This window comes from Gymnoscopelus braueri (genome assembly GCF_963280865.1).
Source record: "Gymnoscopelus braueri genome assembly, chromosome: 17".
Classification (NCBI taxonomy): Eukaryota; Metazoa; Chordata; class Actinopteri; order Myctophiformes; family Myctophidae; genus Gymnoscopelus; species Gymnoscopelus braueri.
Window position 1 is genome coordinate 42,466,613 of NC_137617.1, and position 13,480 is coordinate 42,480,092.

The following is a 13,480-nucleotide window of genomic DNA, read 5'->3' on the forward strand; positions in this document are numbered from 1 at the left end:
TTTTCACTGACGAAAACTAAATAAAAACTAAGCTATGATGACTAAAACTAAGACTAAATATATTGACAATTTCGTCTGCAAATAAAAACTGGACTAAAATTGTTAGTGACGAACTGGTGGAGAAGAGATCCAGTAGAACTAAAAGACAAGTCATTTTATGTTTGGTTGCGCTCTGAGCTTGTGAGCTTGTAGATCTGCTATTTTCAGCATGCGACCAAGTGTAAAATCAGCCATTACGACGCCATCAATATATTACATTTTTCATACATTATAGTCAACTAAATCAACTGTAGATTTAGTCGACTATAATCCTATGATATTTAGTCGACTAAAACTAGACAAAAACTAAAACATTTCAGGTGACTAAAATATGACTAAAACTAAATGGAAATGTATTCAAAAGCCTATGACTAAAACTGAATAAAAATGTGCTGTCAAAATCAACACTGTTTGTAGGGCAGCAGCGGCACAGAGGGCTGTTATAGAGAGTGTCAGGGTTTTGTTTTGTTTTATGTGCAGTATGGTGTTATCGGAAAGTAAGTGGATTCTTGTGTTTTTATATGAGTAGCGGTGCAGAGAGAGCTGAGGCCACTGGAACCTTGGGTTCTAGGTCCTTGCCTTAGCCTGCAGTCTCTCTCTACTCTGGTTCTGCTATAGCGTTCCAAGAATCGGCCGCAAAAAAAAGCATGCATTTCAGTCTCTCCCGCGGCCCCTGACCTCATGACGTGTTTCCTGACCCAGGAAATAGAATTAACACCTCAGCCTGGACCTCGGGGTCTCCCACAGCCGGAGACACAGCTGCACGCAGCTCGTGCGTTACGCCCCCAGTCCAGGGTCAGAAACCCCAGCTAGCTATAGCTATAGCCAAGCAGCCCAGCATTCCCACCGCAAGGAACTTGGAAGCTAAGCACAGTGGTGGAAACAAGTACTCAATTTGTTTACTTATGTAAGAGTATCAATACTGCAACGCAGAAGTACAATGTTACAAGTTAAAGTCCGGAATTAAAAATGTACTTGAGTAAAAGTACAAAATGTACTTAAAGTACCAAAAGTAGAAAGTAAGTTATTATGCAGAATTTCATACGTTTTCAAATAAAATGTATAAAAATCATTTGAAAGTAGCAGATCTACAAGCTCACAATGCGTCGCATCGCGACGCATTGTGAGCTTATAGATCGGCTATTCTCAAATGGCCGAAATGTATATAGGGCTGAAGTGGGTAATGTGTGTTTTTTTTTAAATATCTACAAAGTAACTAGTAACTAAAGTTTTCAAATAATTGTAGTGGAGTAAAAAATACTCCAGTAAAGTAAAAAAAAATACCTCAAACTTATACCCAAGTACAGTACTTGAGTAAATGTACTTAGTTACTTTACAACACTAGAGCTAAGCGAGAACCGAGAGAGGAGAGGAAAGGAGGGGGAGGAAGGCTTTTATTTTGAGAGCATGGTGTGATGCATGATGGAGAGCTTATTCCACTCTAGCTTTTATCACTCCAGGATTGTTGTGGGTTCTTAGTTCCACTATATACTGTACGCTCCGCTCCCCAGAAGCCAACCAGAACCAAATGGGAAAGACGTCACATTTCTAGGTGCTCCAGGCATGACTATCAAACTGTGGCTGTGCAGCTCTTTTTCTTCTTGAACCACATGAACCCCTAAGTGTCCCCTATTCTGGGCATGTCAGAATAGGCGAAACATATTGGCGGAAATAGGCCAACGTTCGACATATTTGGTGTAGAGCAAGGGGTCTTCAACAGGGGGTCCGGGACCCCTAGGGGGTCCTCAGAGTCACTAAAGGGTGGTCCGCCAAATCAATGTGAGAGAACATTTTCTCTCTTTTTTTTTTTTTTTACACTAACCACTTGAACCCCGAGCATCCCTATTCTGGGGGGAACATTCACCAAAAATAGCAGATCTTCAAGTTGACAACGCGTCGTCGCGCTGCAACGTGTTGTCAACTTGTAGATATGCTATTTTTGGTTAATAAGTTTGGTATAGAGGCAAAAAAGACACAAAGTACAGAGCCAAATGTCAAGTTTACTAAGCATTGAGGGTTTAATAAAGTGGTTAAATGTCTGGAAAATACAACATGAATCTAAAATATTAAAAAGTGTGTAAATAAACAAAGAAAAACATCAATTTACACAACATTGATGATAGAGCTGTCAAACAAGTCTGTGAAGCTATGAAAAAGTTTAAATTTGCAACACAATTTTATACAATGTAGTTGTGGGGGTCCCTGCTTCATCTCTCTCTCAGTCCTTGGCCTGAAAAACGTTGAAGACCACTGGTGTAAAGGGAAGAAAGGAGTGGGGCAGAGTATTGACACCTTGGAGGACCTAGATCCGTATACTGTATAGGTATTAAGTGGTTCAAGCTATGCTAAATTCTGATTCATAGCACAGATTTGTTTCGTTTTTTTGTTTATTTTGTGTTTTCTCACATCAAGTTTTTTTTTCTTTTTTCTATCCCTGTTACACAACACTTGCACTTTGACTCATCCGGGGGAATATTCGCTGAAGTTTTAGATTTCCTTAAGTAGCCGTAGCGGGTCAGGATGATGCACTCCCCATGCCGGCTTTCCTGAGGGAGAGCTCAACAAGACGGCTCAGGCTAAAAACCACCAAATCCCACCCCTGTCACACTTAACGCAAAGACGGACTCCCCCGCAGTGTAACTTAGTGGTACGGCCCGGACACCCCAGGGCCTCCAGAAAAATATAAATGTACTCCTCAGATATATGAAATGCATTACCATCTCACAGGGGTGCCTTTTCTCTCTTATATGGAGCCTTCGCCCGTGTCAAGTGGCCAGTAAATTTATAGCGGGCCGGTAGAAGAGAGAGGTGGATTATCTGTTTATTAGCTATTTTATGCCTGCCATATTTCAAGAGTTATGGATCTCCATATTCTCCTCTCGTCTGAGTGCTTTATCTGTTTTCTTCATTAGTCGATGGGCTTATACGCAGGGCCAAAAGATAGACATACGCACACACACACACACACACACACACACACACACACACACACACACACACACACACACACACACACAGATTAGCCGGTTCCTGCGTTCAAGCGCCCCATGTGTTTGCATTTTAGTCACACATTGCGATCTCGTGGGGGCACTTTGAAGCAGACTCCTCCAGAGCACATCATAAAACGGGAGAATAAGTAGTTTTTCACATAGTTGCAGCCCAGAGCAGTACCACCCCCCCCCCCCCCCCCCCCCCCCCCCCCCCCCCCCACACACACACACACACACACACACACACACACACACACACACACACACACACACACACACACAGACCCCCTTCCACCCACCTAGTTCCACCCTCTGTCCTCCAGTGGTGTAAAGTAAGTACAGTAAGTACATTTACTCTTAGGTACTTTTACTTTACCTGAGTATTTCCAATTGTCTAGACTTTTACTTCTACTCCACTACATCTCAGAAGCAAATATTGTACTTTTACTCCACTACCATTATTTGAAAACTTTACTTAGTTACGTTACTAGTAGTTACTTTGTAGATATACATTATAAAACATGCATTAACCACTTTAGCCCTATTTTATACCAGATCTACAAGCGCACAACGCGACGTGTTGTGGGCTTGTAGATCTGCTATTTTCAAACATTTTTAGTACTTTTACTTTGGGTACTTTAAGCACATTTTGATACCAATACTTTTGTACCTTTTACTCAAGTAAATTCCAGACTTTTACTTGTAACAGAATATTTCTACTGTACATTGCAGTATTGATACTTTTACTTCAGTAAAACATTTGAGTTATTTATCCACCACACACACACACACAGACCCCCCCCTCCTCCACCCACCTTTCTTCTTCCACCTTCCGTCCCCCCCCCCCGTCTCTCTCTATGCAAGTGCACCAGGGCAGAGTGCTTGAGCACAGAGATTTGCTATGGTCATGCCTCCTCACATTGTTCCAGTCCAGATGTTGGAAGAACCTCCGACATAAAGCGGCCTATTGTAGAAGCCCTCCCATCTTTACCACGACACCCCCCCATCCTATGGATTTATAACCCCTCTGTCGACGGCGGAGACAGACATGCCTGTAACCGTCTGCATGGCAAATTATACACTATACAACGTACCAAGGTTTAGATCCAGTTCATTCAGTGCTTAGAAACCCTTCTCGTTTCGTGTGTTTTAATATACGACTATGACATTGATTCTCAATGTAAAGGGGAATTCCGGACCACTTTTTTTCTTACCTTTTATATGATATTACTATATCCTAGGACTTGTGGTACTGTAGAAAAAAAAACATAACTCCATCCCGAGTCCACCGCAGCTAAAAACCTGAGTGGACGGTCCATGCTCTAGATCGCGTATTTGTATCGCGATTTTATATATATATTTTTGTTCATATCTGACTTTCCTAATGACAGAAAACTGTCTGTTTGTGTGAGATGAGCCTGTGCAAAATATGAAAGTGGACTTGGTTCCATTTGTACACTTTGGAGTTACAGACCCGTAATGGTCCATTTGGTTCCTAACTATCAAGCTATTTAACTGGGGACCCTCCGGAACCCCCTCAAGGACCCCTGGGGGTCCCCAGACCCCAGGTTGAGAACCAGTGATCTATGACAGAGGTTTTCAACTGGTGGTCCGTGGACCACTGGTGGTCCGTGAAGGTATTTCATGTGGTCCCTGGTCATCCATAACAGTAATGTATAAAGTGAAGATTTTGTTTCCGTTCATCATTTTTATTTTGTTTTATTTTGGAGAAACTTAGTAACGGTGGTATTGCCACACTGGCATACCTGAAGAATATTAGTATTATATAACAGTTTTATGTACAGGGCAAGGTTGGAGCCAGAAAATGACATGAGACTCTGTCCCTGACCACCGCTATAGCCAAGAAAAGACAGACATGGACCACCTGTAATAATGCCATGGACCATTAGCGGTCCATGCACCACTACTTGAGAAGCAGTGCACTAAATGACCTGGTGACCTGAGATGACGAGTCAATGAAGTCAGTTTACTGGGAAGTCTGAGGTCAAGAAATTCCACAGAAAAGGGAGTTAGAATCTCAAGAGGGGAAGTGTCAGCATTATTAGGAAATGTGGCCATTTAATGGCATGTGTTTACTCACTCATAAATGTTACGAATCAGTATAGTATCAGTTAACAGGAGTTTATTATGGAAGGTTGGATGAAGTAAGAGGAATAGATCAGGAATAGTTCTCAACCTTTTTTTAGCTCTGGACCACTAGCATATTTCAAGCAATCTTCAAGGGCCACCCCAACCCACCTTTAACTAATCTTAGCCCACCCCACCCAACACAGCAGTGGTCCCCAGGTTGATTCTTATTCAGGGTGGTGGTCCCTGGTTCGCAATCAGTTGAAAACCCCTGATCTATGACGCTGTACGCTTGTACCTTTTTAATATGGCTGTAGGGACGGGAGGATATAAGATTTTATCTTTTTATTACGATGAACATACTCAAGATTGTTTCTTCGTGGTGATTTTCCATTATTGGGATAATGGTGAATATCCTCATGGGTGACTTTAAAAAGCTGTCTAGTGTGATCTGAAAACAAAACAAGGGATGTATTTACTGTGCATTTTACAAGACATAACTAATTGTACCATGTGAATGTATGGATATACGATATTTCCTCTCATTGTGGTTATACCTGCTGGGTGTTGGCAAGTCTGAATCTGTCCTTGTTAAAACGTTGATGCTCTGCAAATATTTGTTTTAGTGATTCGAGCATGTTTTTGTGCCGTTTTCAAAGTTCAAGCATATTTTGATTATTATCGGGATAATCTGAATCACAAATGTTTTTGACCAGAATATAATGTATGCCATTGGTTCTCAAAGTGGGGTCCGGGGACCCCCAGGGGTCCTTGGGGGGGTTCCAGGGGGTCCCCAGCTAAATGTGTTAACATAGCATCACAATAATTGTAACCTTTTATACTTCGGCTATTCAAAAATAGCAGATATAGAAGCTCAAATACAGCGGCCAAATACTTTTAACTTTTGGGGGTCCTTGACATGAAAAGGTTTGAAAACCGCTGATGTACGTGACATGACATTTTCATATAGTCCGATGCCTACATAGCTGCAAAGAAGGCAGTTTTCTCCCCCAAGTTCCTCTGTACCTTTTGGTGCTGCCTTGAGGCAATAATCGGCTGCAAGCGATCTACGTAAAACTGCATCGGTATCGACACAGAGTCCGTGGGCCTCGGCTCAACGGCCGTTTGTGTGAACGTGAACGGCAAGCAGCAACAGCAGCGTAGCCGTAGACGGTGTTGAGCTGTGCGGTCGTCTCCGAGGGAGGGCCGAGAGACGAGAGTCGGGGAATGATGGCGGGCTGACAGGATTATTGGTTACAGGGTTACACGGCCCGACATGAAAGGGCGTCCTCTGGCTCTGAAGATGAGTGCGGGGCGTGCGTGAACCATGCGCGAGCATGCTCTCTCTCTCTCTCTCTCAAGCTTCAGAAATGACATCCACACAGCAGCACGCCGTCTAAGGCGGCGCAACTCAAAAAGAAAACAGCGGCGCGAAGAACAAAGAATCAATTCAGTAGGCTTATGTGGAGGGTTTATAATGAAGCACCAACCACAGACACCACATCCATACACTGTATATGACCTTCACATCTCTAGGAAAGAAGCAAACCAAACAAACACACACACAAGAGATTATGGTTTATGCCTGTTGAAGTTAGTCTCACTGTGTTATGTAGAACTGATTTTGTGTGTGTGTGTGTGTGTCTCAGTGTTAACCCTACCCTCTCCTCTTGTGTCTCCACAGTACTTTGAGGTTCCCTTTGACTCCAACATGAACCGCACAAAGAACCGGCCGCTCGTCAGAGGACAGATCAGGTACGGGCATTCTTCTCTTTATACCTCGCCATCTAATATTTCCATCTTGCTTTTGCGGCACAAGGTTCCATAAAGCTTAGCTCTTCTCTTCTTGTCACAACAAAACAGCTTTTTTGAGATGAAGCGCAGCTTTTATCCTTTTTGGTCGATAAAGAACTGCAACTGAGTAAATAATATCCGTAACATTTCAGCTGTCATTTTTTGAAGATAAGATAAAACCTTCATTGATCCCAGTGGGGGAGATTCAGGTGTCATGATAGCAACAACAGCAGTAGGAGCAATGCAGAGGATTAGGTAAAGGTAGTGGCTGTAGCTGAGTGTGTAGAGAGGGTTGTCTGGTAATCAGAAGGTTCACCTCCCGGTAGACTTTTTGTTGATTTCGTCGACTAAAAGTTTAAACTATGACGAACACTGTTCGTCGACTACCTTTTTTCACTGACAAAAACTAAATGAAAACTAAGCTGTGATGACTAAAACTATGACTAAATATACTGAACATTTTCTCAACAAATAAAAACTAGACTGAAAATAGCTGCTCATATATTTTCGGCATGCAGCTAAGTGAAAATCTACCATTTCTCTGGCATCACGGCCCGCCAAAAATACAGTTTAGTTGACTAAATCAACCGTAGTTTTAGTCGTCTAAAATCTTCTGATATTTAGTCGAGTAAAACTAGACTAAAAGTAAAACATTTCAGGTGACAAAAATATGACTAAAACTAAACAGAATTGTATTCAAAAGACTATGACTAAAACCGTCAAAATCAACACTACGGTCGACCCAGTCTACGTATCTTAAGTGCCACTGAGAAAGACGCCCCCTAATGCTCATCATGAGCATCTGAGCAGCCATCGGCTGGGTGAAGCTGAAACAAAGTTTCCCCTGTGGGATTAACAAAGCTCTCCCCTCAGGTTAAGGTATTTTCCAAGTCGGTTCGTCAAAGACTTCATTCTTCAACATTGGATGTGTTTTATAACGTTGCTAACATTCCCCTGGCTGAACTATTCGCTGATGAAGATTAATTTGGCAGCCTGTGTGTGTATTATTTTGGGCAACATTTCAAGTTTGATTAACATTTCACCTGACAAAACGAGACACGACTGAGCAGGAAAAGGGCAGGGGCTCCAAAACGCTGCACACATCACGGCCGCGGCCAGGCTCGGCGTGCTACAGTACACCGTAGCTTTTTGGCCACAAAACCTCGTATCTCCGTATTCCAACGTTTTATGATTCTTTTTCGTCTCTTAATCCATTAAGACCTGAGGCCGATTCTACAAATGTCTTCTAAATCCTAAAAGTTTTCTGAAAAACTTAATGTTGCTATATCAGTGGTTGTCAAACTTTTTCATGTCAAGGACCCCCAAAATTGTATGTATTTGGCCGCCGACCCCCATCTCAAAATATTTAGTTGCAGGGACCCCCCACCAGAAGCAAAGATTTGAGTTACAAATGTTCGCTTTCAAAATAGATATATTCAATTTTCACAGGTTTTTCAGAAATAGCAGATCTACGGTACAAGCTCGTAGCGCGGCACTCTGTGCTTGTAGATCTGGTAGTTTCACTGTTTTAAATTGTTTAAAAAAAAATAAAGGAACATAAAACATAGAGACATACAAGGTTTCCACTTGACAGCGATGGACATGACAGTCCGTGCAGCCGTCTGCATATTTTTTTATGCGGTTGGGAAGCTGAGTTAACATGTTTTTATTTGAACTACCCCCCCCCCTCATTCTCATCAGCAGGCCCTCGTCTTGTCCGGGGTGGGTGGGGGGGGTGGTATTCATTCATCCCCCCCCCACCCCCGACTGAAACGTGAGCCAGCGTCTCAATGTAATAACGGGCAGTGCATTTCTTTTTTTTTCTCAGGCCATGTTATAATGAAGGGTGTACACCTTTAAATAATACAGTAGTGCTGAGCACTACTATTCCAGATCCATTTACACTATGCCTGTCCAACCATCATTAGTTATTATGGAGACAAGGGGCCCAGTCCACTCCCCGGGACTGTGTTTATACACGGTTATAATCCTCAGTGTTAAAGGTATAGGGTAATTCAATTCAATTAGATTTTTATTAAATTGTCAAATCACAACAAGTTGTCTCAGAACACTTAACCCATTAATACCTGAAACGTCATCTGTGTCACTTTTTGATTTGAGCTAAAAAGCATTATTTTACACTTTGGCTATTCAAAAATAGCAGATCTACAAGCTCATAGCGCGGCACCGAGTGCCGCGCTACGAGCTTGTAGATCTGCTAGTTTAGAAAATTTGCGAAAATGTGTGCAAATCTTTGAATATATATATTATTTTAAAGCGAACATTTGTAACTCAAATCTTTGCTTCTGGGGGGTCCCTGGAACAAAATATTTTGAGATGGGGGTCGGCGGCCAAATACATATTGTGGGGGGGTCCTTGACATGAAAAGGGTTTGAGCACCACTGATATAGAAACATACGTTTTTCAGAAAACTGTTTTAGGGATTTAGAAGACATTTTCTAGAATCGGCTTCAGGTCTCAATGGGTTAAAAGTAGCTCTCTATTAGTCGAATGAAGTATGGAGATCAGTCAGTTGGAAGGTATGGAGAAAAAAAGTTGCTGAATGAGAGCCGTACACCGACAGACGGCTACTATGGTGCTAAAAATAGCCTATGGCTTGCAGTGTTGCGCCTGAACGCGTTCAATGAACGATCGTTCATGAACTCGTTCATTTTTTGGGTGAACGTGAACTGAACTTACTGTATTTCCGCTAGATGAACGTTATTGTGAACGCGTTCAACGGCGCTCTCTCACAGTAGAACTTCGTTCAAGAGTGTGTCAGATTTTCCAAGTGCCTTCCAGGCGAAAAACCCAGCTAAAACACATCGTAAACGGGCCTTAATATATAGCGGGGAAAACCACCCAATCTGGCAACAGCGACCTGCCTGTCACCCCTGGCTGTCACACTAACACATGCGTCATCACAACAGTAATTAACATGCCTCATCATCTTTCTGCTAGTGCAGCTATTGTTGAGTTCAGTTATAGAGAACTAAAAATAGATAGGCGTGTAGAGAGCTACACCTATTTGTAGAATCACTTCTACAAATCAAAAAAGTATAAAAACATACCTGCATGTATGTACAGTATAACCACCTGACCTACCCTCCTGCGTATATATATATATATATATATATATATATATATATAGATATAGATATAGATAGATATGTGTATATGTATTTATTATTATTATTGCCGTACTCAGTAAATGTTGAATTCCGAACATTTACTATTGGTACTTTTACTGAAGTAAAATATTTGGGTACTTTTTCCACCACTGGTGTTTTTTTTAACAAAGAAACGTTTTGTTTTAACAAAATTATATCACTTTTACACCACCTTTTTAATTGACCCATCTGTAACTGTAAGAGAGTGTACGACCAAATAGGTCCATTGTGTAAAGGACAAAGTAAGTGCAAAGGCATGCCAGCCTGCACACCTGCCAGATGTAACACGAGCTCATCGCCCTGTGTGTGTGTCAGGAAAAAGTACTCAAATTCTTTACTTAAGTAAAAGTACCAATACTGCAATATAAAAATACTCTGTTACAAGTAAAAGTCCAGAATTAAAAAATTACTTGAGTAAAAGTACAAAAGTATTGGCATCAAAATGTACTTAAAGTACCAAAAGTAAAAGTACTAAATGTTTGAAAATAGCAGATCTACAAGCTCACAACGCGTCGCACCGCGACGCGTTGTGAGCTTGTAGATCGGCTATTTTCAAATAGCCTAGGTATAAAATAGGGCTAAAGTGGTTAATATATGTTTCATAATATCATAATTTATATCTGAAAAGTAACTAGTAACTAAAGTTATGTAGTGGAGTAGAAGTAAAAGTATTGGAAATTGGAAATACTCAAGTAAAGTACAAATACCTCAAAAATTTACTTAAGTACAGTACTTGAATAAACATACTTAGTTACTTTCCACCACTGTGTGTGTGTGTGGATGGGAGGGGTGTTGTTATGTACCCCCGCCCCACACCCACTCTGCTGCTAACTCCCCTGTTTAAGATGGTAGATAACCTCTCTGTGGTCGCTCGGTGAACCGTGTGCATCATCGGCCACGCTCCTCTGCAGGTCTGACTCCGTAACCGGATAGGTCTGTGTGTCTTCTCCAGCGCCGCCGCCGTGGGCTGCCTGCCACCTTATTGGAGTGCTTACAACCTTAAATGATCTCGGGCGGCCGTTGCTGAGTAGGTAGAGAGTAGAGGTGTGCATTGACACTGCCCTCACGATTCAGCTTGATTATAATTCACCAGGTTTCGATTCGATTACAATTAACACATCGGGTGCCAAACACGGTCTGAACCGTGTTTTCACAGAGTAGCGCTTCGGTGCCGAACGTGGTCTGAACCGTGTTTTCAGTCTCTTTTGTGTTTTTTTCCACACGGGAGGGGCTGGAGCAGCTCTGGAATCACCCACGGTGATTCTGAGAAGGAAGGGCCTTATAGATCACCGTGCCCCAAAACATGGCTCCCCATCCGCTTCTCTAAAACCCCTATAAGTCAGAAACTTTTTACGTTGGGGAAAACGACTCATTTTGTATGCGCGATCGCTGCGCCATTGTGACCCGCGTGAACGATGCTATCGTTCCAGGCGTTAGCCGGGACCATCGTGCAAAATGCACGCATGCTTTGTTTCACATGGATTGCTCGTCATGGAGTCTACAGCTTAAACGGCGCCGCGCAGCTCAACGGTGAGATTTCTGGCACCGAACGTAATAATTCGATTCGACGATGCATCGGATTGCATCACACTTTTCTATGTTACTGCACAACATGGCATCTTTTTCATTAGTCAATACAAGCAGTCAGATATACTGAAGAACATATAAATCTGGCTGCTGCTCTCTGCAATTAGCAATATGATAACAAAAAAATCACACCCTGTGTGAAGTGGGCGGTGTCTTGCTAGCTAATCACAATACTGAATGGAGTCAACCAATCATGTACAAAAAACACTGAAACACTCTTTATGATGGAAGAAACCATAACTTGAAAAAAAAACAAATTTATGTTTTTTTTCAAGTTATGGTTTCTTATATAGGGCTATGCACATGTGTCATGTGACACTGGCCAATCACAGTCCTGAATAGACTGTGATTGGCCAATCACGGTGCATTGTACAAATTGTACAAATAAAATTGTACAAAATTGTACAAATATCCAAACCTCACTTATAGGGGCGGTTTCACCGCCCAAAAATCAAACATTAAAAAATATTTATGAATCGATTATTTTTGACGCCACTAGTAGAGAGGCCCGTGTGGGAATCGAAAGGTCGCAAGTTCGACCCTCGGCTCGCCCAGTCTGTGTCGAGGTGTCCCTGAGCAAGACACACACCCTGACAGCTCCCTTCCCCCCTTTGTGCTCATCTGAGCAGCCATCTGTTGGGTGAATGCAGAAGAGTAATTTCCCTACCCCCCCACAGGGACCAGTAAATTCTCTTACCTGCCCGTGTGTGTAGCATGTAAAGTAAGCCTTGCATTGGGGCAGGAGCCTATATTCTCCTGTTTCTGTAGCTTGAGGCATCTTGATGTACAATTACATCCCCCCCCCCAGCCATGATGTGCTAGTACATCCCCTGGACATGACACCATTTGTACAGTCTTTGGTATGACCCGGCCCGGGGGGGATCGAACCCCAACCTCCCAACGCCACCTCTTTATTTTGAGTTTACTGACAAAACACAAATCTACGGTTCTTCAAAGCCTACGGTTCCAAGAGTTAAAGGCCAACACTTGAAGTGGGGCAGTTATCACACCACCTTGAGGCCAATACAAATAAAATAAAAAGAAGAATGGGTGTGGGGGTTCCTCCATGGTCTCCTGCACACACAGTTTCACGCTGATCCGTCCAACGGTAGACATGAAGATACAAAGCTACAGTCTACCATTTTTGCCGGACCCAGGGGGTCTGGCTTACATGAGGCTTTGTACCTGTTTTCTCCATACATGGGCATGGTCAATTTGTCCTTAGGCCCCAACCATAAAAGTCTGTCCCCCTTTCGTCCATACATGGGCATGTTTTGTACCTGTTTTCTCCATACATGGGCAAAAAACAGGTTTTGGTCACTTTGTCCTTAGGCCCCAGCCATAAAAGTCTGTCCCCCTTTCGTCCATACATGGGCATAGACACAGGCTGACACGTCATGTGAAGTCTCATTTGATTTTCCTATTTGTCTCATCTATTTAAGAAAGTAGATAGCTGATATATTGCACTTTTACCTTACCGCTAGGTATACTCTTAGTTGCTTGTTTTAGAAGAGAATGCACTTAAGACCTCTGGTGCACTTATTGTAAGTTGCTTTGGATAAAAGCGTCTGCTAAATGACTAACGTAATCATGCAATGACATCACAGATGACATCACAATATCATCATCACCTCATCATCACTGCTTTTAACGACGGATCAACTAGCTTTCTAGTAACTTTAGCAGAACATTAGTTGTTGAACTCTGATTCAGGGCGGAAATGATTCACTGGGCCGTAGGTTTGAAAGAAGCACCACAGTCATCCTTCCTCTCTGCTGTGGTGGTACAGCACAAGCTATACTGCTTTGGAGG

The 13,480-nt window shown here is 42.4% G+C and overlaps 1 protein-coding gene across 1 annotated transcript in view; it reads left to right on the forward strand.

Moving 5' to 3' along the window:
- The window catches only part of cox10 (cytochrome c oxidase assembly factor heme A:farnesyltransferase COX10), a 95,995-nt gene that overhangs the window by 66,061 nt on the left and 16,454 nt on the right, over positions 1–13,480 (forward strand). The window contains exon 5 of the mRNA XM_080454913.1: positions 6,802–6,872. Coding sequence (XP_080311039.1) covers positions 6,802–6,872 — 71 coding nt within the window. The remainder of the gene's footprint in view (positions 1–6,801; positions 6,873–13,480) is intronic.